Source organism: Thamnophis elegans, chromosome 3, assembly GCF_009769535.1.
Source record: "Thamnophis elegans isolate rThaEle1 chromosome 3, rThaEle1.pri, whole genome shotgun sequence".
In the NCBI taxonomy this organism is placed as follows: Eukaryota; Metazoa; Chordata; class Lepidosauria; order Squamata; family Colubridae; genus Thamnophis; species Thamnophis elegans.
Window position 1 is genome coordinate 15834126 of NC_045543.1, and position 20867 is coordinate 15854992.

The 20867-nt window shown below is 38.8% G+C and overlaps 1 protein-coding gene across 1 annotated transcript in view; it reads left to right on the plus strand.

Annotated features, from left to right (window-relative positions):
• The window catches only part of MFSD2B (major facilitator superfamily domain containing 2B), a 30447-nt gene extending 11212 nt beyond the window's left edge, over positions 1–19235 (plus strand). The window contains exons 4-14 of the mRNA XM_032214418.1: positions 4975–5098; positions 9176–9254; positions 10771–10919; positions 12420–12510; positions 12612–12733; positions 13479–13562; positions 13912–13992; positions 15148–15257; positions 16139–16282; positions 17171–17347; positions 18661–19235. Coding sequence (XP_032070309.1) covers positions 4975–5098; positions 9176–9254; positions 10771–10919; positions 12420–12510; positions 12612–12733; positions 13479–13562; positions 13912–13992; positions 15148–15257; positions 16139–16282; positions 17171–17347; positions 18661–18709 — 1210 coding nt within the window. The 3' untranslated portion in view covers positions 18710–19235. The remainder of the gene's footprint in view (positions 1–4974; positions 5099–9175; positions 9255–10770; positions 10920–12419; positions 12511–12611; positions 12734–13478; positions 13563–13911; positions 13993–15147; positions 15258–16138; positions 16283–17170; positions 17348–18660) is intronic.
• The last annotated feature ends 1632 nt before the right edge of the window (positions 19236–20867 follow it).

Here is a 20867-nt window from a genome sequence, read left to right on the forward strand (position 1 = left end):
AACAAATGATAAAATGGGCACAGATCTTTGGCTATAATAGTGAATAGGATAAATGGGAAAAATTTTGGGGAACAAACTTAAAAATGACACTATCAGTTGCATACAAGGAAAGTCAGTACAAAATGTTTTACAGATGGCACCTGGCACCAACAAGGTTAGCTAATATCTCAACAAATACCTCCCCAAAATGCTGAAAATGTGAATCAATATATGGAACATACTGCCACTTATGGTGGACCTGTGAGGAGGCTAAAAAATTTTGGAAAAGGATCAAAAAGTGGCTAGAGGTAATAACAGGTGTTAAAATAGAATGGAAACCTGAAGGTTTTTTTATTAGGAATAATGACTATGAAATATAAAAAAGAAATTTAGTATTTAAAATTACATATAAGTATAGCAGCAAGGATTGCCTTTGCCCAGAAATGGAAAAACAAATTAATTCCAAGCGAAGATGAAATAATAAGAAAGGTTATGGACTGTGCTGAAATGGACAAATTAACAAAAGAAATCCAGGGAAAAGAAGAAACAGAATTCTACCAGATATGAGATAAATAGTATAAGTGGATGGAGGAAAGAAACAAGGAGCAGAACAGAACAGAATAGAATATAGAATGGAATTAGAATAGAGTAGAACAGAGCAGAACAGAACAAAATAAAATATTCTTTATTGGCCAAGTGTGATTGGACACAGGGAATTTGCCTTGTTTGGTTATTTTCAGATAAATAGCGCTTTCATTTTCTGTTATTCTTTATAATTTTTTTCATTGATTAGTTTATGTTTGTATTCATATTCCAATCTCCTAGTATGGTTTAAATTGGACTCATTTCCTCTTCAAATTACCTCTATATGTTTGTAGTTTAGGCTAAGATACAAAGATCTCATAACAAATGAACTAATGATAAATATTCTTCTTGTTACAAAAAGAAACCAACCCACAATATTTGTTGTTCTGTTCTACAAGTGATAATCTACACTGGGAAGAGGAAAAGGGTGCTACATAGCTAGATATTAGCATTATTGTGGTTGACTGTTGTCTTATCAGCCTTTTACAGAAATTAGCCTCTTGTACAATTCCTTTTTTCCTCAGGAGAAACTGATGACTTTACAATTTTTTTTCTTTCAAACAGATTGTTGTCCTCAAGACAATTAGAATTTAAAAATAAATTATTTTATAATAGCCTTAGCGGGCAGCATTATATAGCTGTGACCTTGCTTGATCTTAATGATTTGATCCAGGTTAATACGTAGATGGAAAACAGCCTGATAGATGTAAAATCCGCTTGCTAAACTGAATAGTTGAAAACATTGCAAAAGAAAGCAATTGCAAGATACTTCCATAAGTCACTAAGAATTGAGTTTTACTTCAGGGCATTTGTATTTTTTTTAGTAAACCTCTCAGCCAAAGCCCCATGTCCTATTTCCACACACACACACAAAAGCCAACAGAATCTTATTGTATCATAAGTTTAGTACATTTATATTTATTTTGGTACACAATTCCTTAAGCTATTACCCATTTTATCACATGGCCAGAGCATTACTCTAATTTATTTATTTATTTTTGTACTACTTAATCACCCATCTCTCCCTTGGATGTCTCCCCTTATATTTCTTTAGTTTATTTTCAGAATTTTAGATACAACGGAGCTGATTTAGAAAATACTGGGATAGGCACTGAACATAATAATGGAAGAATGTACCTATGTTGACTCTAAATGGTCTCTTTAATCTGTATAAATAGTCCTCGTCTTACAACAGTTCATTTAGTGACCGTTCAAGATTACCACAGCACTGAAAAATGTGACTTATGACCATTTTCATAGTTACAACCTGTGTGGCATCCCCATGATCATGTGATCAAAATTCAGATGCTTGGCAACTGGCTTGTATTGATGACCCAAAATGTGCTGTGTCCCAAGGCCATGTGTGAACCCCTTTTGTGACCTGACAGTCAAAGTTAGTGGGGAAGCCAAATTTACATAACAATCAGGTTTCTATCTTACCAACTGCAGTGATTCACTTAACAACTGTGTAAGAGAAAAGTCGTAAAATGGGGCAAGACTCAATTAACCAATGTCTCACTTAACAACAGAAATGTTGGGCTCAATTGTGGTTGTAAGTCGAGGACTATCTATACTTAACAATCCACCACCTTTAGGGTCATCCTTATAGATTCTGTCCTCACAACCCTGAGCAGAGCCCTGGTGAAATTGCCGTCTCCACCACCTCCTCACTGACCCATGGAAGTACCTGCCATTTTGCGGGGGGGACTGGGAAACAGTGAGTTACAGACCATGACTCATTGTAGTTCCCACTCTGGGGAGTCTCCAAAGCCCCCTGTCCCTTCACTAAGAAAGAGAGCTTATCCATTAACTGTTGGTACATCTCTGCCCACACTACCATATTAGCAGTTATCCAAGTTGTTCTCTTGTCTTTCCCTTGCCACCAACAGCTATTAAGAGATTTCAGTTTTCCGCATTGTACCAAACCAGTCAATCACGGTCAGCTGTTGGGTCTTGCTGCCAGCTGATTGGATACAGTGGTCAGAGGGAAGTCGGAAAAAGAGTGGAGATAAGTCCTTCCCACTTCCCGCCAAACAACCTATGGGTTTCTGGGAAGCATAGCCTGAAATTATGATCCTGTAGCAACACTGCAGTGGCCACAACTTTGCAAATACAACTTGGTATGAAAATCTTTGAAATTTCAATTACAGAGAAGTAATGGGTCCTGAATCTTGGATGCATTCTTTAAATTATTTGAAGTACCTTGAATTAAAAATTGTTTTCCTATTGAAGGTTACAAATAGGCCAGCAGGAGAGTTTTAGTAATACATAGATGATTTCATGAAAAAGTTTTCTTATGTGATGGGACTTTATATGTGTATTTCATTTAATTTGGCAAACACTCTTTCCATGCATTCAAAAGTTTGGGAGTGTATGGCAGGCAGAATGGTAATGTGCATGGAATAACAATTCTTTCCTCATTACACTATATTTGGTGCTGTTGTGGCAGATGAATTCTTTATATAAGCGTCAAAAGGTTAATTGATGCAACATTCTAGAAGCAGAGAGTTTTGCTTGATATAGAATCCAAACATGTAGAGCTAACACAAGCTTATCTAGATATATCCTAGAAGTATACCACTCAGAAGACTGATTTGCCCATCCATTCTGAAGAAGACAAACCACCTGAGCCAAATCATTTTATCACTTTGAGTCTCAAATTGGAAAGACATAAAAGTAGCAGGTACCTCATAACCATTCTGGTATTCCCCTACATAATTTGACCCAACAAATGCGCGTACGACAAAAGCGCGCCGATGAAACTGCAACATGAAAACCATGATGTCATCAACGCGCCCACAACAGCGCGCCGACAGAAGTGTGAGTTAAGTTAAGGTAAGGGTTAGGTTCAGGGTTAAGTTTAGGGTTAGGTTTAGAGTTAGGTTTAGAGCGTGCTTCTGTCGGCGCGCTGTTGTCGGCAAGCTTCTGCGCTCATTCATCGGCGCGATTTAGAACTTGCGGTTTTGTCACCGCAGTTTCATCGGGCGCACTTTTGCCGAGCGTGCATTTGTCGGTGAATCCATAATCTATACGCACAGTTGTCCTTTTGAAGCACAGCTACTCCTCATTCAGCAACTGAGTTGGAACTGTCAACTCAATTGTTAAGCAACCCAATCTCTAAGTGAAGTACTTATGTACTTACTTCAACCTTCCTTTGCTTTGCAGACCCGTGAAGGTTGTAAATGCGAGGATTGGTTGCAAAATTAGTTTTCATCATCGTCATAACTGTGAATTGTCTCTAAAAGAAGACAATTGCTAAATAAGGTCTGCCTGTAAAGTTTATTCCCTTTTGAGGACTCTATGTGTTTTGTTTTTTTTACTCTGAATTATATGAATTGTGTTAACTTACAGTATAAATTGTGGGTAGTTCACTATAGGCCTTCATAAGCAGGTTCTAAAATGTTCCACCTTAAGAATAAGATAGAAACATCAAATATGCTGAACTACGTTTTTCATGAATTCTATCTTTTTCTTTTGTTGTTCATTATTTGTGATAATGTATTCTTGTCTATGTTGCATGAATGGGATGGTAAAAAATGCTCTTCAGATAATACTATTCTGATGGGATTAATCTGCGTGTTATCTATTCTTCCCAGTTTTTGTTAATAACAACCATGGTCATCTGATTACATTGTGTAGTAACAGCTTTACAAGAATGCTGGAGAGTTCTGTTATAACTAGAGGTCATGCTCTGGGAAATAACTGCCTTTGCTCACCCCTCACAAACAGGCACAGCTAGAATTTACTGCCTTTTGTCCCTTCATGTTACACCGGCTTGACTGATACACAGAACTGTTTATCAGGCGTGAGTTCATTTAAAGGTTGTTTCATCTGTTTTACTGATCAATCTGTTTATTTGGTCTTGTTGCCATGAAAATAAATGGAGGCCACATCAAGCCCACATTCATAAAAACAGCATTTGGACGTCAGTGACTGGTAACAATACAATAACCATGTTTAAAACTAATCATGGCTAGTGATTACCCATGGACGTCACAGTAAGACTGTACAGCAGATTGCGGTTATTTGTAGTTTGCCAGTCAGCTTTCCCTTCTTTGTTTATAAACACCATCGAGTTTATGAAATTCTGTATTGAACCATTTGTAAGGATATTTTCATAACTGAAATTTAAATTAGCCTTTAGATTTACGGTCTCAGCAAATGATGAAATATAGAACCTAAGATGTACATTCAAATGTTAAATGGCTGTATTCTGCTTTCTAGGAGGGAAGAAAAGTAATTTGAAAAGCAGTATTTTCAGTATTTGTTTTGATTTGTTTTATTTCAATATTTATGAAGTATTTATTATTTTGTTCCATGTACTCTCAACTCCTGCATAGGGGTAGTTTATCTGAGTGGAGCTATTCTTTCCATTTTAACTTCATGAATGCTTGTTTGTTTTCACTCCAGGTTGTTGGGTTGTACACCATTCACAATTGTGTCCTATATCTTGATGTGGTACTTACCTTCCTTCACATCCAACCGAATTCTGTGGTATCTGACTTTTTATTGCCTTTTCCAAGCCATGAGTACAGTAAGTTGACTGGTACTGAAAATTATGTTTTTAGATATAGCAAACATTATGTATTTCTGGCTATCATATCAGTGAATTACACATTTTTCTCAGATAAAATGGTGTACCTGTTCAGTCATACAATTCCAAAAGGGAATACTACCCGTATTTTTTGGAGTATAAGATGCACCTTTTTCTTGGGTGCTGCTCTGGAGAATCCAAGCATGGATTAAATACAGCAAATCTGCCCAGGACTGAATTGAAACTTTAAGCCATGCCTCTGGTGCCGGCTATTCTTCAGATTTTTTTCAATTCAGCTAAGCCCAGCAGATGCACTTCCAGTTTCTCTTCATTCCTAATTGACTGCTTGGACTCTCTAATTGTCTATTCACTTCAAAAAGATTCTATTCTACTTCCTGATTATTGGAGCAGGCTTGGTGAGTCTACCTTGATTTTAATTCCCTGGTTCTCACCAATTTCAGCCTCTCCGGTGTCCTGGGTTTGCTCGGGCGCAATGTGGCCACAAAGGCGCACATAAACCGCCAAGGGGGCACCTGCTCCAGGTCCCTGATTGAGGAATCAGAGCGCGTGGGAAGGTGGGCAGAAAAACACCTGTGCTCGATCCAAGCGGAGCACATCTCTGGGGTCCACAACATCCAGGTGGACTGTCTGAGCAGGGCCACAGTCGATCACTCTGGGTGGCGCCTGCACCCAGACCAGTTCCACAAATTGTCTCAGAGGTTCGACTGTCCTCTGGTCGACCTGTTCGCTCCCCCCCCCAGAGAACACACACCTCCCCAGGTTCTTCTCCAGGTTCCACACCCCGCAAGCCGAGGGGGTCAACGTTCTCCACTCTCTGTGGCCACCGGGTCTGATGTACGCCTTCCCCCCATTGCCTCTTCTTCCCAGGGTGATTCGGAAAATTGTGTTAGAGGAGGTGGAAATTCTGCTTGTGGCTCCCTACTGGCTCAGAAGGACCTGGTTCGCTGACCTGGTGAGTCTCTCTGTCAACCCTCCTTGGCGGATTCCCCGGCACAAGGTCTCTCTCAGCCAGGGGGTGCTTCAACATCCAGAGCCCCAGTGGCTACAACTAGCTGTCTGGCACTTGAGAAGGACCTCCTAAGTAGGGGTAACCTATCCACCAAGGTCATTCACACCATTCAGGCATCCAGGCAGCCTTCTACAACCAGAATATATGACACAATGTGGAAGGCCTTTGACAACTGGTGCAGAGAGCACGAGGCTGAGGCTACTACGGCTACGATTTCCCAGATCTTGGACTTCTTACAAGACAGACTTGACCAGGGCCTAGCCCCCAACACTCTTATACGGCAGGTGGCGGCCTTGGGCGTCATCCCATCATCCGCAGTTTCCTACGGGGTGCAACCAACCTGAGGCCTCTGGTTGTTCGTAGGTACCCCTCATGGGATCTCAATGTAGTGTTACGTGCTCTCATTGCCCCGCCCTTTGAGCCAGCCTCAAATAGCTGACATTTAAGACAGCCTTTTTGATTGCCATCACGTCTGCACCGCGAATTTCCGAATTGGCAGCTCTGTCAATTTGCGAGGACTTGTGTTTGATTCAACCTGACAGAGTGATCCTCCGTTTGGATCCGGCATTTATACCCAAAATCAACTCTTGGTTTCACCGGGCCCAGGAGGTCATACTTCTGGATTTTTGTCCACAGCCCAAACATCCCAAGGAGAAAAAGTGGCATATGTTTGATGTTCGTAGAGTGATACGTAAGTACATCAAACGCACAGCTGCCTTCCATCACTCTGAATCACTTTTTGTTGCATTTCAACCGGCCTCCCAGGGCCCCAAAGTTTCTTCTCAGACCATCGGTTGCTGGCTACGGCCCACATTCTTCAATCTATCCCAGTGCCATGCCATATCACCACTCGTTCTGCGAGAAGCGCCACCACCATGGCAGCCTGGGTTACCCAAGCACCGATAGAGGAGATTTGCAAGGCTGCAATGTGGACTTCCTTGTCTCCCTTTGTTCAACACTACAGACTGGACAAATTCGCCTCTGCGGAGGGGGCATTTGGGAGGTGGGTTCTCCAGGACATTCATACCAGCGGAGAGACCCTGGACGCTTCCGCTCCCCGCCCTAGTGACATTTAGCTTGGGTATGTCCCATGCTTGGACTCTCCAGAGCAGCATCCAGGAAAATGACCATTGGCTTAGCTGAAGGGTCCTTTTCTGGGTGCTGTGAAGGAGAGTCCAACCCCACCCAGCTCTGCCAATTGTCATATGGTTCTGCGGAACTATGGATATTTGTTTTGACTTCCTTGACTTTGTTCCTGAACTTCTCAGCGCGCATTGTCCACGTCTTCATTGAAGAAAATCTGAAGAATAGCCGGCACCAGAGGTGTAGCTTAAAGTTTCAATTCAGTCCTGGGCAGATTGGCTGTATTTAACCCATGCTTGGACTCTCCTTTGCAGCACCCAAAAAAGGACCCTTCAGGTAAGCCAATGATCATTTTCCCTCAAAAAAGAGACTGAAAATCTGGGTGCATCTTATTCACTGAATAGAGCATTTTTTGCCTCCCGAAACCCCGCCTCCTTCACCAAAATGGCTGTGCATAGCCTTTAGGAGGCTTTCAGAGTGCTCCTGGGGGCTGGGGAGGGCAGAAGTGAGCAAAAAATGGGTCCCCAGGAGCACTCTATAAGCCTCCTAAAGGCTATTCATGCCCTTTTTAAAAAAGAAAATGGGCCCATTTTCGCGAAAACGGGCCTTTTTTGCTCATTTTGGGGGGGCACCGCCCAGGAGCACTCTGCAAGCTTCCTAAAGGCTATTCATGCCCTCTTTAAAAAAAAAAAAAAAAAAAAAACGGGCCATTTTTGGGAAATCTGCAGAGTGCAAAAACTTTTTTTTTAATTTGCCTCTTCAAAATCTTGGTGTGTCTTATACTCCGAAAAATACAGTATATATCTTTGGGATAATTACATTGATTGAGTAATTCAAAGAGACTTAGCAAATGTAGCAAGTAAAAGATACTGTTCATTATATTTTTAATTACCATAATTCCTGGAATTATGGTCATTAATAATATCCAATAAGATCTGGAAAAAGATCTCCTACTCTAGCAGGGGATTGTTCTAGAAGACCTCCAAGGTCTCTTCTAACTCTGTTATTCTGTTTACAACTATAGCATGTCAGGCTTTTTGTCCAACTGGATCAAAGTAAAAATAGCCATGCTCCCAGAATGCCAATGCTATATTACAAAGATGAAAAAATGTTTGGTGTTTTTTGGAATGTCCATTCAATGATTGCTTGATCCTGTTGGTTGGCATATTTTTAAAATTATGATTGAAGCATGGCTTCTGTGTATTGTAGAAATTATCTCCCTTTCACAAGAAAAAGTCCGAAGGAGTCTTGTAGCATCTTTTCCTACTAATGAAATTTATTAAAGGGCATAAGCTTTCTGAACTGCAGCTCATTTTCATCAGTGGGTAGACTAGCTTAACTGATGCAGGATTTAAATAGCTTGGATGGAGCTGTGAGTGGAGGGGAAGGTAAGGTTGGTTATGCAGACATGTTACATGTGAGATAGATTACAAATATCTTATCAATTAACAATTGGCATGTGTTTTAAAAATCCCTTGTATTTGTTGAGACCTTCAGAGAGAGACTAAAGCCTTTTGAAATATGCATGTTCAATCATCTAGTAATACTGTCAAATTTTTGTTTTTCCAAATTGATCATTGCAGATGGTCGTTTGTTGGGTGATGCTGCTGGCGTACATTATTATACTATAATACTGCTATCCTGTAAAAGTAAAGATTACATGGCACTATTGTGATGGTATATCATAGTTCACTGGAAAAAAATATATTATAACACCATAATACCATCATGCTATTTTTTATTTATTTTATATATTAGTGTGTTGCCTATAATACTGATCAAAAAAGGTTGGGATTTTTTAAATTAATAATAACACTATTTTATGCTAAGAAATAATATCTTATTAACAATTTTCCAATGCATCCATGTTATGAGTAGTCACTATGCAGGTTGAAAATAAAATGCCATAATTATTTATTTCTTTAAACTATTTGTGATAGAGCTGCTAAGTATTTTTGCTATAGCTGTACCAGGTGCCATATTCTGCTCTCACCATGTTTCTGAGCACAGATCAAGCAGATCGCGATTCAGCAACTGCCTACCGTAAGTTTCAAAGCCAGCTTTTGATTCTGGGAGGGTGAAGGAGACATTGGGTAGGGTGGGAATACAGCAGGGGTGAAATTCAGCAGATTCTGGAGAACCAGTAGCGAACATTTTGAGTAGTTCAGAGAAGCGGCAAATACCACCTCTGGCTGGCCCCAGAGTGAGGTGGGAATGGAGATTTTGCAGTATCCTTCCCCTGGAGTAAGGAGGGAATGGGGTTTTGTAGCATTCATTAGAACCACCTCAACATTTTATCTATATAAACCTAACGGCTGGTCAAATGACCTTCCTGGTTTTATTCATTGTTAAATCCCTTTGATGATATTAAGACAATACTGTTAGTAAAATGAGAAAGTGAGAGAGAGAATGTTAGGGTTAGGGTTAAGGTGACTATTTGACATTACGGGTTTTTTTACAATTCAGATTAACGTAGATAAAAACAGCAAGATATGAAATAGCTTTTGAACTCATTGCAAACTTTACTGTGTTGTAGGTCTATAAGTCTGCTTTTTCGTGTTCTTAGGGAAAAAATCATCTTTCGACATTCACCACAGACCCTCATGATGCTTCATATATTAACATGTTCTTGAGCAGGTTTTTGAAAAACAAAACAATTCAGGTGTTAATTAACATATTATGCCAAACTAAACACTTGGAAAACTTTTTCTTCTCCTTACTTCCTTTGCAAATTCTGAATTTATTATCCACCATATGAATGAAGTAAATGGAAAGCACTATATGAATTGTTCCAGCTCTGATTTGAAGGGCAAATACAGGCAATAGTTGAACAATTCAAACACAGAGACAAACTGCAGTTTCTGTTAATAGAATAGAATAGAATAGAATAGAACAGAACAGAACAGAACAGAATTCTTTATTGGCCAAGTGTGATTGGACACACAAGGAATTTTTCTTTGGTACATATATTCTCAGTGTACATAAAAAGACAAGATACATTCGTCAAGAATCATAAGGTATAGCACTTAATGATAGTCATAGGGTGCAAATAAGCAATCAGAAATAGAGAAACTTAGAAAGGAATGGAGCAGGGAAAAGGAAATGTGTGGGCCTGAGGCTCAGTCAGATAGACAATTTATGACATGTAAGATTTCCATTTATCCTCTGGGGTCTGTGCATTATGCTGGAAGAGATAACTTTGTAATAAACCATTGGTCTTTAAGTAATCCCACCTTTTTTATTTCCTTGCACATATTATTTCCTGAATTTCTGACTGCATGTTACAATGGCTCCCCCCTCTTGTTATAGTACGGTTTGATATTCACTGCAATATACATATAAACCACTGTTTTACTGCTGGAAGCTGGCTAGAGGGATGTGTATGTCAAAATCTACAAGATGTGCTGCTTTTACACAAGTGATGGAGGTTTTTGCTCCTGAAACTGCACCCAACATTCTGCAGATTTTGAATGCCCTGTGGAGAACGCTATCTCTGCCTGTGGTTCAACATTCATTAAACAACCCAGATTTGTAGAAGTGGTTTGTTTTCTTCCTATAGGAATGGTATTTGAAGTTCTCGGAACACTGATTGGAGCTACACTACATGGTCAGATAGTTGCTGGTGCTCACACTTCTAGCCACTGTTTCCAGAATGAAACTATTGGGCTGCAGCAAAACAGCTCTGAAGTCCTAGATGTGTCTTATGGAGTAAGTCAAAAACCATTTTGTAATGTTTTTCTAATGCTACATTACACTAGAACGAGGATGACAAATTTGATGTAATAGACCCAGATCTTAAAAATATGTTTGCAAAGCAAGTTTCATTTGAATTTAGTGGAACTTGCCAAGAAATTGTTCTTATTTCAGTTTATGTCTAATAACTGTATCTCTTCACTGTGATTTGGAAATGATGGATCAAGAGGACTTGTCAAAAGGTGGCAAAGATTTGTGTAGAGATGAGAGATGATCCTATAAGTGCAAAATCCGGACGTATGCCTGATATCATTTAATTCACATAATGGAAAAGCATAAATGTGTAAAATTACAAAGTTTTACATGTGAATTGATTGTATGCAGAATGGGACAAGGAATGATGGGGACATTAGTGCGCCCAGTTCACTCTGGCCCCTATTGTAGCCACCCTATTGCGGGTGTTCATTCTCAACTAGCCCTCCACCACTACTCCTGCCCCACCACTGGTCTCCCTCTCCCCCCCCCCCCCATTTGGCCATCAGCAGTTCACCCTAGTTAGCACATCAATGTCACCAAAATCAGTTATCATTTAGTTCTGTAAATCCTTTAGTTAATTTCTAACCAAAATTAATTCTAGTAATTTCAGTAATTACCAATAGCACTTAGACTTATATACCACTTCATAATGCTTTACAGCCCTCTGTGAAGCAGCATATAAGTCTAAGTGCTGTTGCTATTTGTAATGCAACTGCTTTGGCTCTTCTACTCACATTTTAATATATAGTTACATTATAGATGTTAATTTAGATATTTAAACTTTATCCCTGACAGCTTTAGTTCAGCAGGGATTGCATCTAGTCCAGCAGATTTATAGAAGACAAAGGGGGTTCCACCACAAATCCGCGAAGCCCTTCTGCGCAGAGACATAAGCGCGAAGACTAATTTGTGCCATTCTAAGCGCTAGGGAAAAACGCGACCCTACCGCGATGACATAATCGCGGAGGGCAAAATCGCGCATTCCCAAGCACTCAGTACCCTAAACCTAACCCTAAACCTAACCCTAATCCTAACCCTAAACCTAACCCTAACCCTAACCCTAACCCTAAAACAAACCCCTAAACCTAATCCTAACGCTTACCTTAATTGAAGTCGGCTTTCTGCCGTGGCGCCGTTTTAAAGCGCCCTTCTGTTGCCGCGCTGTTGTCGCGGCGGTGATGACGCGCGGTGATGACGTCGCGGCTTTAGCGCCGCGATTTTGACCAGCGCGGTTTTGTCGTGCCACGGACAAAGGGAGGTACTGCCCTAAGAATAAGATCATGCAGACAGCTGAAGAGGAATTCCCATGAACACAGACAAGACTGATAGTTCTTCATTTGTGCCATCTACCAACAAACTAATCACTTTACTTATAGAATTGCTTATCATTAAGCTCTATTTTGTTTTAGGCTACTGTTTGTTTGTTTTATTGTTTATTTCTTGCTTTTGTCATTTGATTGAAATCTTCTGTCTTTAAAGAAAAAAGTCTACATGATTGCAGCTGGGCTGATAGGAGGCATTTACCTTGTTGGCATTCTTTCCCTATTCTTTGGAGTGAAAGAAAAATTTGGTGAGCATATTTAAAGCTTATTAATATTTCCAGGTGTCTATTTTCTTCATTTAATCTACAATCTCATATAAACAACATTGTATATATTCCACCCATTATAGATCCATACACCTTAATGCCAGACAAAAAAGTTCCTTTCTTTAAAGGACAAAAGCATGCCATGAAGCATCAACCATATTTGATATTTACAGCAGCATTTCTACTGATTTTAACAGCAGTTCAGGTAATTCTTACCTATCCAGCGCCTGCGTCAACTTCGTTTGTCATAAATTTCATTGAAGAATCTATACAGCTGCATCATAAGAACTTGATCCTATATACTGTATGTGATCTTATTTTCCCTAAAGAGCAATCCTATTTTCTCTAAAAATCAGCAAAATATCTTCGGGGGGGGGGGGGCATTCAGAGATTTTACTGATTTTGGCTATCATGGCATTTTTATTATTTATCAAAAATGTATAGATTTTTAAGTTGAAAGTCAGTGGGCGTGATCCAGTGGTGTCACAGTTACAAGTTTGCTAACCTCCTTCCTGGATTCATATCAAAGGAAAAGAGACAATTTATGGCAGAAAAAGCAGATATTTTTAATATGATTTTATATAAAAGCATATCATATTGATCATTTATAAGAATGATATATAGTCATTTTTAAATGATGAAAAAGCCAATTACTATGTAATCATATCAAGAAATAGAAATAGCAATTAGACTTATATACTGCTTCACAGTGCTTTACAGCCCTCTCTAAGAGTTTTACAGTTAGCATATTGCCCCCAACAATCTGGGTCCTCATTTTACCCACCTCGGATATATGAATTGTAAATGAATTGTATCACTATATTTATCCATCCTCCTTCACATTTGAATCATGTCTACCCTCATAGTATAGTTCTGTTTTCTTTTAATGATATTTATTAAATGTATATGCCACTCAACTAGTAGAACTCTTTTCTTTTCTCTTGTTCTAGATTGAACAAGGAAATTTCGTTCTCTTTTGTACTTACGCAGCTGATCTTCGCAGTCACTTTCAGAATTTAGTGCTGATTATCTTGGTAAGTGTGCAGACAACACTAAACTTTTGTGTGTCTCTTCTTATCATATTTCAGTGGTCCATACCTATATGAAAATCGATTTTTCATGACTTTCTCCATTTATACCTAACCTTTGCACGATATAATAAAAGGACAAATATTCGTTTCTGTCACTCTGGTCACCTTCGTAAACTCATGGTTATCTCTTCTGACCCCATCAGAGTCCAAGCTTCTGCCCCCTTGTTATGAAATGTAGCTATTGATATTTATATGGTACTGCAATCTTCAAATTGCACACTAAATTCTCTTGGAAGCCATAAACATATTTTTTCCCTTTTCTGACATTTTTTTTTCCTTTTGTAATGTATAGGTGTCAGCTACAGTGAGCGTTCCATTCTGGCAAAGATTTCTGAAGCATTTTGGCAAAAAGAAAGCAGCATGTGGAATATCGGTAAGTAGGCTGCTAATAGTTATGGCTGCACAGCATTTCAGATTTCAGAAAGGTGCTTCAGAGCATATAGAGGCAAGAATGGAGCACCTGTCTGTAACTCTTTAAGGCAGCCATGCCTTTTTCCATGATCATGTGGCAACAGCAGAGGGCAGCTAAGATATGCCAGGTAAAGGTGTGGCAGCTTTAAATAGTTCTAGAAGCGTTGGGCTTGTGCTCCTAAGCACTTTGAAACACCCTTTTAAAAATGAATTTAAGGCACTGCATAGTCCTAATAATCAAAGAACTTGGAATGTAATCATTTGATCAATAGCTTTTTCTATCTAGGCCATGCCTTTTAAGCTATTTGTAAACCCTTTTTTGAAATCTGTGATCTCCCTTTGAGATGACTTGATGACTTAATCGTAGCTAAGTCTCCTGGTTCTTGTTCTGTAGATTAAGAATGTCTTCCTGTTATGGTTTATATTCTGTTCAGACCAACAGACTCCAGATTATGTAGCTGAAAGCTAAAGGGACGCTGTCTCTAGGAATGACACCTCTTGTCCTACACATTTTCTATTTATAGTGGTTCTGAAATAGAAGGATAAACAGTACAGCCAAATGCTCCCTAACAGTATTTTTCAAACTTGACAGCTTTAAGATGTGTGATGTTCATTTCTCAGAATTCTCCAATCAGCTGCCTGGGGAATTCTGGGAGTTGAAGTCCATACAGTCTTAAAGTTACCAAGTTTGAAAGGCACTGTTGCAGAGCATGTAGCCAGTAATACGTATTCTTGATATACATTTTTTAAAAACAGTGCTCTATGACCTTCAAAGCAGAAGGAAAACCAGATTTAAAATTAAAAGGGTGATTTCTGCAGCAAAAAGACCATTCACCACTGTAGCACTTTGAAGCACATGCTTTGCATACGGAAGATTTAAGGTTTTGTCCCAGGTCTGAAATTCTAGCACATTGACACCAATCATTGCCAATGATATTAATCTAGACAAGTTGGTGGTGACTTCCTACACTGCTAATATATAATAATTGTCATTGTCATGTCTGTATAGTAATCTTAATCCTGTTTATATCATTGTCCGTTTGAGACATTATACTTTCTTAGACAATCAATTTAGGGTGAAATGATTTATTTTTCTCCTTATATTCATTCATTCTAGTTGATGATTCCTTCTGTAATCATGTTGGTGACTATCCCTAATATCTTTCTTGCCTACTTTATGGCTTTTGTATCTGGACTTAGCATCGCAGCATCTTTCCTCCTGCCATGGTAAGAGTCTCTTGCAGAGAGGGGAGCATAAGGGGTAGGGTATGCAGGGAATATCTGCTACATTTGACTAAAAGCAACACTTTAACCTTTCTATGATACCCTGTGGTCTGCCTCCGGAAGATGCTCAATTTAGTTTAATTAAAAATTAATACTGATGGAATTGATTCTGTGCAATGATATATAGCAGCGTCTTTAGGGCTGGGAGCTCTTGGGGTTATGGAAAATCCCAATCTTGAGGCCTCAGATTGTGTCATCAGAGATTCAGATCTTTCAAACATCTTGTTGAGAATCTTAAGATAAATGAAGAGACGTCTAAACCTAATGATTGAAATCCAATGATTTTTAACAGCAGTTTCAAATATCCAAAAAGGGGGGGGGAGTATAGGATTAGGCAATAAAGCATATGAAACCCTCCATATTAGCTATGTATAAAATATTATTTAAAGTATTTTAATAAAAATATTATTTTAAAGCAATATGAAAATATAAAAGCTTTATTACCAAAAAGTGCATTTAATTTTAGATCAATTACATTCCACTCAGTAAGTTTTGAATCACATGATTTTTAAAGTCATATTTATTTTTGAAAAACCTGGTGCTTATTTTAAGATGTCCTTTAGTGATTGTGCACAATTTACATATTCTTAAAGGGTGTGTGTGTCACATGATCACTGGTTTTGGTTTTTGCACATGATTTTTATTTGCAAGGACTGGAACGATAGAAAAATAAGAAAGGTCTGCACATCTGGGATTTACTGTTAGAATAAAAACTTGCAGAAGTTTGAATGGCAATTATATAGATAGTTGCTACTCTTTCTATAGTATTGCTATAGACCTAGCTGTGATGTGCATCTTTTTAATCTGATAATTGTTGATTAAAGGTCCATGCTGCCTGATGTAGTTGACCATTTTCGAATGCAGAACATTCACTTACCAGGGCATGAAACTATCTTCTATTCGTCGTTCATCTTTTTCACAAAGATGTCAACTGGTATCGGAATGGGAATTTCTTCCTTCAGTCTACAGTGAGTGTTTTAAGTTTTGTTTTGTTTCAGATCTTGCATTGGTTCCATTCAATAAAGAGGCACAGGGATAAGCAATCTGTGGCACTCCATGTATTTATAAATTACAACTCTGGCATTCTTTACTATTGTCCTGGTGTCCTAGGAATGTTAGGAATTGTACTTTAGCAACTACCGTATTTTTCAGAGTATAAGATGCACCTTTTTCCCTTCTTGAAAGAGCGTGGAAATGTTGATGCATCTTATACACCAAATACAGACATTTTTGGCCTCCCAAAGCCTTGCCCCCTGCACTCCATTTTTGCAAAAAATTGGTCTTTTTTTTGTGTGCAACAAATGAGGCTTTTTTGCCTTCCCTCAGCCCCCAGCAGGCTTCAGCAGGGCTGGGGCAAAGCAAAAATGCCACTGTTTTTGCAAAAAATGGCCGAAAAAGTGAGGCTTTTTTGCCTTACCCCAGCCCTGCTGAAGCCTGAAGAATGCTGCAGAGAAACAGAGAAAATAAACAAGCAAGCTATCCTGGCACACAGAGTGGAACCAGTTAATCCATTAAGTAAAACAAGTTTGCCAAGCATTGTAGCTACATATGGTAGGAACTAAGGGGCTAGTTTAAAGGAACTGACCAGTGTTAATGGAGATCAAGATACTGTTGTTATGATCATAATGAATGAATTGCTCAGATTGCTTTATAAATATAAGAGGCATTGTTTTAAGGTCAGCCACCAGTATTAAAAAGATTGGTCTTTACATAAAGGAAGCCGATAGGAGAAAACCAGCAAAGCTTAGAAAACAACAGGAACAACATTCGAATTGAAGGTGGAGGCACAGAATGAGGGTTAGCTGTGTATTATTATTTGAATGAATTACAGTAACAGTTGCATGATTTTTTTATAGATTTGTAGGCTACAAATCAGGGATGTGTACACAGTCCACCCACGTTGTCATCACGCTGAAAATCTTGGTTGGTGGAATTCCATCCATCCTCATCCTTTTAGGCTTATCCATACTTCTGTTGTACCCAATCAACGAGAAAAGTCAAAAGGAAAGGAAACATGCCTTTGAAAATTCAAGGTAGGTTTGAACTAATATCAGCCTCTCCTGGTGTATATCTTTCTTTGGTGAAAATAGTCAAAAGTCAACTGTATTATAATAAAAAATATTTGACATTTACAGAATGCAATATATTTTTATTTGAACATCACATTTCCCATTTTGAGAATATCTCCATTTATTCCCCCATGTGCATTCATACACAATAACCTGTGCTTCTGATTCCTAATAGATTCAGAAAGTTTATAAATCAAATAAAATATCCACCCAAAAATAAATTAAAGCACATTGTAAAGCTAATTCTTTGAAAGTTGAATCTGTTGACTTTTGGAGGCTTTCTTAAACTTACGGTAAATCCAATACTGATTTTCACAGTTTCAGAAAAGCCAGAAGTTAAATTTGGAATTATGTGCATGCAAAATCTCTACTCCATCATAGGACTAAATAAAAAACTAGCCTTTAATAGAAATTCCTTGACTTACGACCACAATTGAGCCCCAAATTTCAGTTGTTAAGTGAGACATTTGTTAATTGAATTTTGCTCCATTATACAGCCTTTCTTACCACAGTTGTGAACCACTGCAATTGATAGGTTTGTAGTTTGGTTGTGAATTTGGCTTCCCTATTGATTTGGCTTGTCAGAAGGTTGCAAAAGATCATCATATGTCCTTCGGGCACGGCCATGGTCATGCGTATGGAACAGTAACCAAGCATCTGAATTTTGATCACATGATCATGGGGATGCTACAAAGGTCGTAAGTGTGAAAAATAGTCATACGGCACTTTTTTCAGTGTCGTCGTAACTTTGAATGATCGCTAAATAAACTGTTGTAAGTCAAGGATTGCCTCCATTCTCTCCTGCAGACTTGTGTTTGGTTTTGGTGGGTCTTGCAATGCATCTATTTTGCATTGTCCTGAAAATGGCTTTTCCACAGAGATGACATACAAACGACAGGAAATAAATTCTAATAACTTGACCAGAGATTACAAGCTGCTAAAATTAAAGTCCATTTTATTGATTTGGATTCTGAAGCTAATGGGCTAATGAAAAACCATCTTAACGTGGAAACTTTTGTTTCTTTTTATCAAGTGAGCAGCCACATTGTGTACCAAGCAGCAATTCACATCTTAAACAGAGAAGTACATTAAGGTGATGTACACGTGGCAATTAACCTGCTAGATTTTTAGCTTTCTCTGGAAATGTTTCACATTATATACATCTCTGAAAGGAAAACTCATGCTTAAAAGATGGGATCCAGACCCAGCACATGCCATGTTTCAATTACCATTTAAACTGTTTTTTACATGAGATTCTTTCGTATCTTACAAAACAGGAGGAATCATTTGAACACTGAAAACATTTCCGTAGGAAAGCCTGAATAAAAATAGAAATCCAGCGGTAATGAAAATGCAACCAGTGGGGACGACTTCAGCATCCTTGGAGGCATTTGTCTTATTCCACCAGTGTTTAACTACCAATATACCAAGGCTGCTGTGATAAAAAAGATGACGCTTTGGAGCATGGCTTGGACAGCCTGTATAATGCTGGATTGCTATGAAGCCTTGCACGAGCTAATTTATAAGATGCAATAGATGGTGCTGTCTCCTTTCATTTACAGTACAGTACATGTTATATACTGAGGAGAACAGCTGCATGGCGAGTTGAAAACCATGGTCTTGTGAGTGCTATCCATATGCTGTTAACTAAGATAGTGGTTAGAGGCAATTTCAACTAATTATAACATGGTTCCTACCAAAGGAAATCCCATAATTTCTATTGATCACAGAATTCCATTTATTTTTAATGCAATGCCATTTAATCTACTGCTTCTTCTGTTTTTTGTACAGATTTTTAAAATCTCACCTTTATTATTTTATGGATTACTCAGGGCAGAGAAGATACCTAATACTCCTTCCTCCTCTTATTTTCCCCACAACAACCCTGTAAAGTGGGTTGGGCTGAGAGAAAGAAAGAGAGTTACTGGCCCAAAGTCACCTACCTGCAGAGGTGAGTTGCTCCTGGTTTGGCCCAAATTGGGCGAACCTGTAGTGGTGGCGGCGGGTGGCTCCGCCCACTCACCCGGACGCGTCACCCACACGCACAAGCGAACCGGTAGTAAAACAAAAATGGAAACCCACCAGTGCCTAGCTGGCTTTCATGCCTAAGGCAGGACTAGAACTCTATCTCCTAGTTTCCATCCTGGTGCGTTAATCACTAGATAAGGAGTGTTAAACTGGTGGCCCACAGACTGGATGTGTCATCCATGGGCCACGTCTACCCCAGCTCCACGAATGGAGCAAATATTGTGAAATGTCACGTGACAGCAACGTGACACAGCGAGTTTGACACCTGTGCAGTAGATCAAACTGGCTTAAGTTTCTATTCATCTGTGTGAATCAAGAACTTATAAAATCCAGCCATACTTGACTTTGATACTTCTTTAAACTCAACAGGTTTTGAATAACCCAAAATGTTCTTTTAAAATAGCATAGATATGCACCTTAAAATACATCTTTCCTTGATAAATGGAATGCAGGGTGAAACTCCGTAATTCCAAGTTTCAGACATATTATTATTTAAGATAGCCCACTTTTGGATGAATCTGATGGAACAGAACACATGAATTCTAAAAGTCTGATCTTCAGGCGTTTTATTACATTAAATGGGGCTAACATAAATAATACAGGAGGATGTAGTGTTATCACTAATTGTGGAAGCATATATATGGAGGTGCTCCATCAACTGAACATTTTGAGAAGCATTATAATTAACATTGTAGAAGCTATGAGTTCCCTTGATGGAGGCACTAGTTTGCACTGTTAGTACTTCTAAACAGCATTTTCACTGAGAGGCTCAATGGCAATTTTGTGTGCTCCAGGGAATGCTATTGAATTTTTTTAAAAGGTCTATACAGTAGAGCCGAGGTGGCGCAGTGGTTAGGGTGCAGTACTGCAGGCCACTTCAGCTGACTGTTATCTGCAATTCAGCGGTTCTAATCTCACCGGCTCAGGGTTAACTCAGCCTTCCATCCTTCTGAGGTGGGTGAAATGAGGACCCAGACTGTGGGGGCGATATGCTGACTCTGTAAACCGCTTAGAGAGGGCTGAAAGCCTTATGAAGCGGTATATAAGTCTAACTGCTATTGCTATTGCTATAGTAATTCTCTCTGTGACAAATGGACAGGGCAAACATTTGATGCAAACTTTATAAATCTGACACTTAATAGCCGAAACTATAGTCAAATATACAGTATTTGAAAATGGATCTTTATTTCTGTTCATGTTTTCATAGATTAAAATCACCCCTAGATTGGAAAAAAATGTACTAATGCTAATGAAACAGCATAGTAAAATAATAGAGAGTGTGACAGGCCAAAGATCCTAAAAGGAATATGACTGCAGGCCTGATAGCTTAATTATTTTGAAAGTAGTTCAGTGCTCTCAGTAGAAGTTATGAAATAGTTGGAAGTTGGGCAAGAGCTGGGCAATATTGTGATTTAGTGTTAATTTTCAGTAAGGCTTGAAAAAAGGTATATCTGGT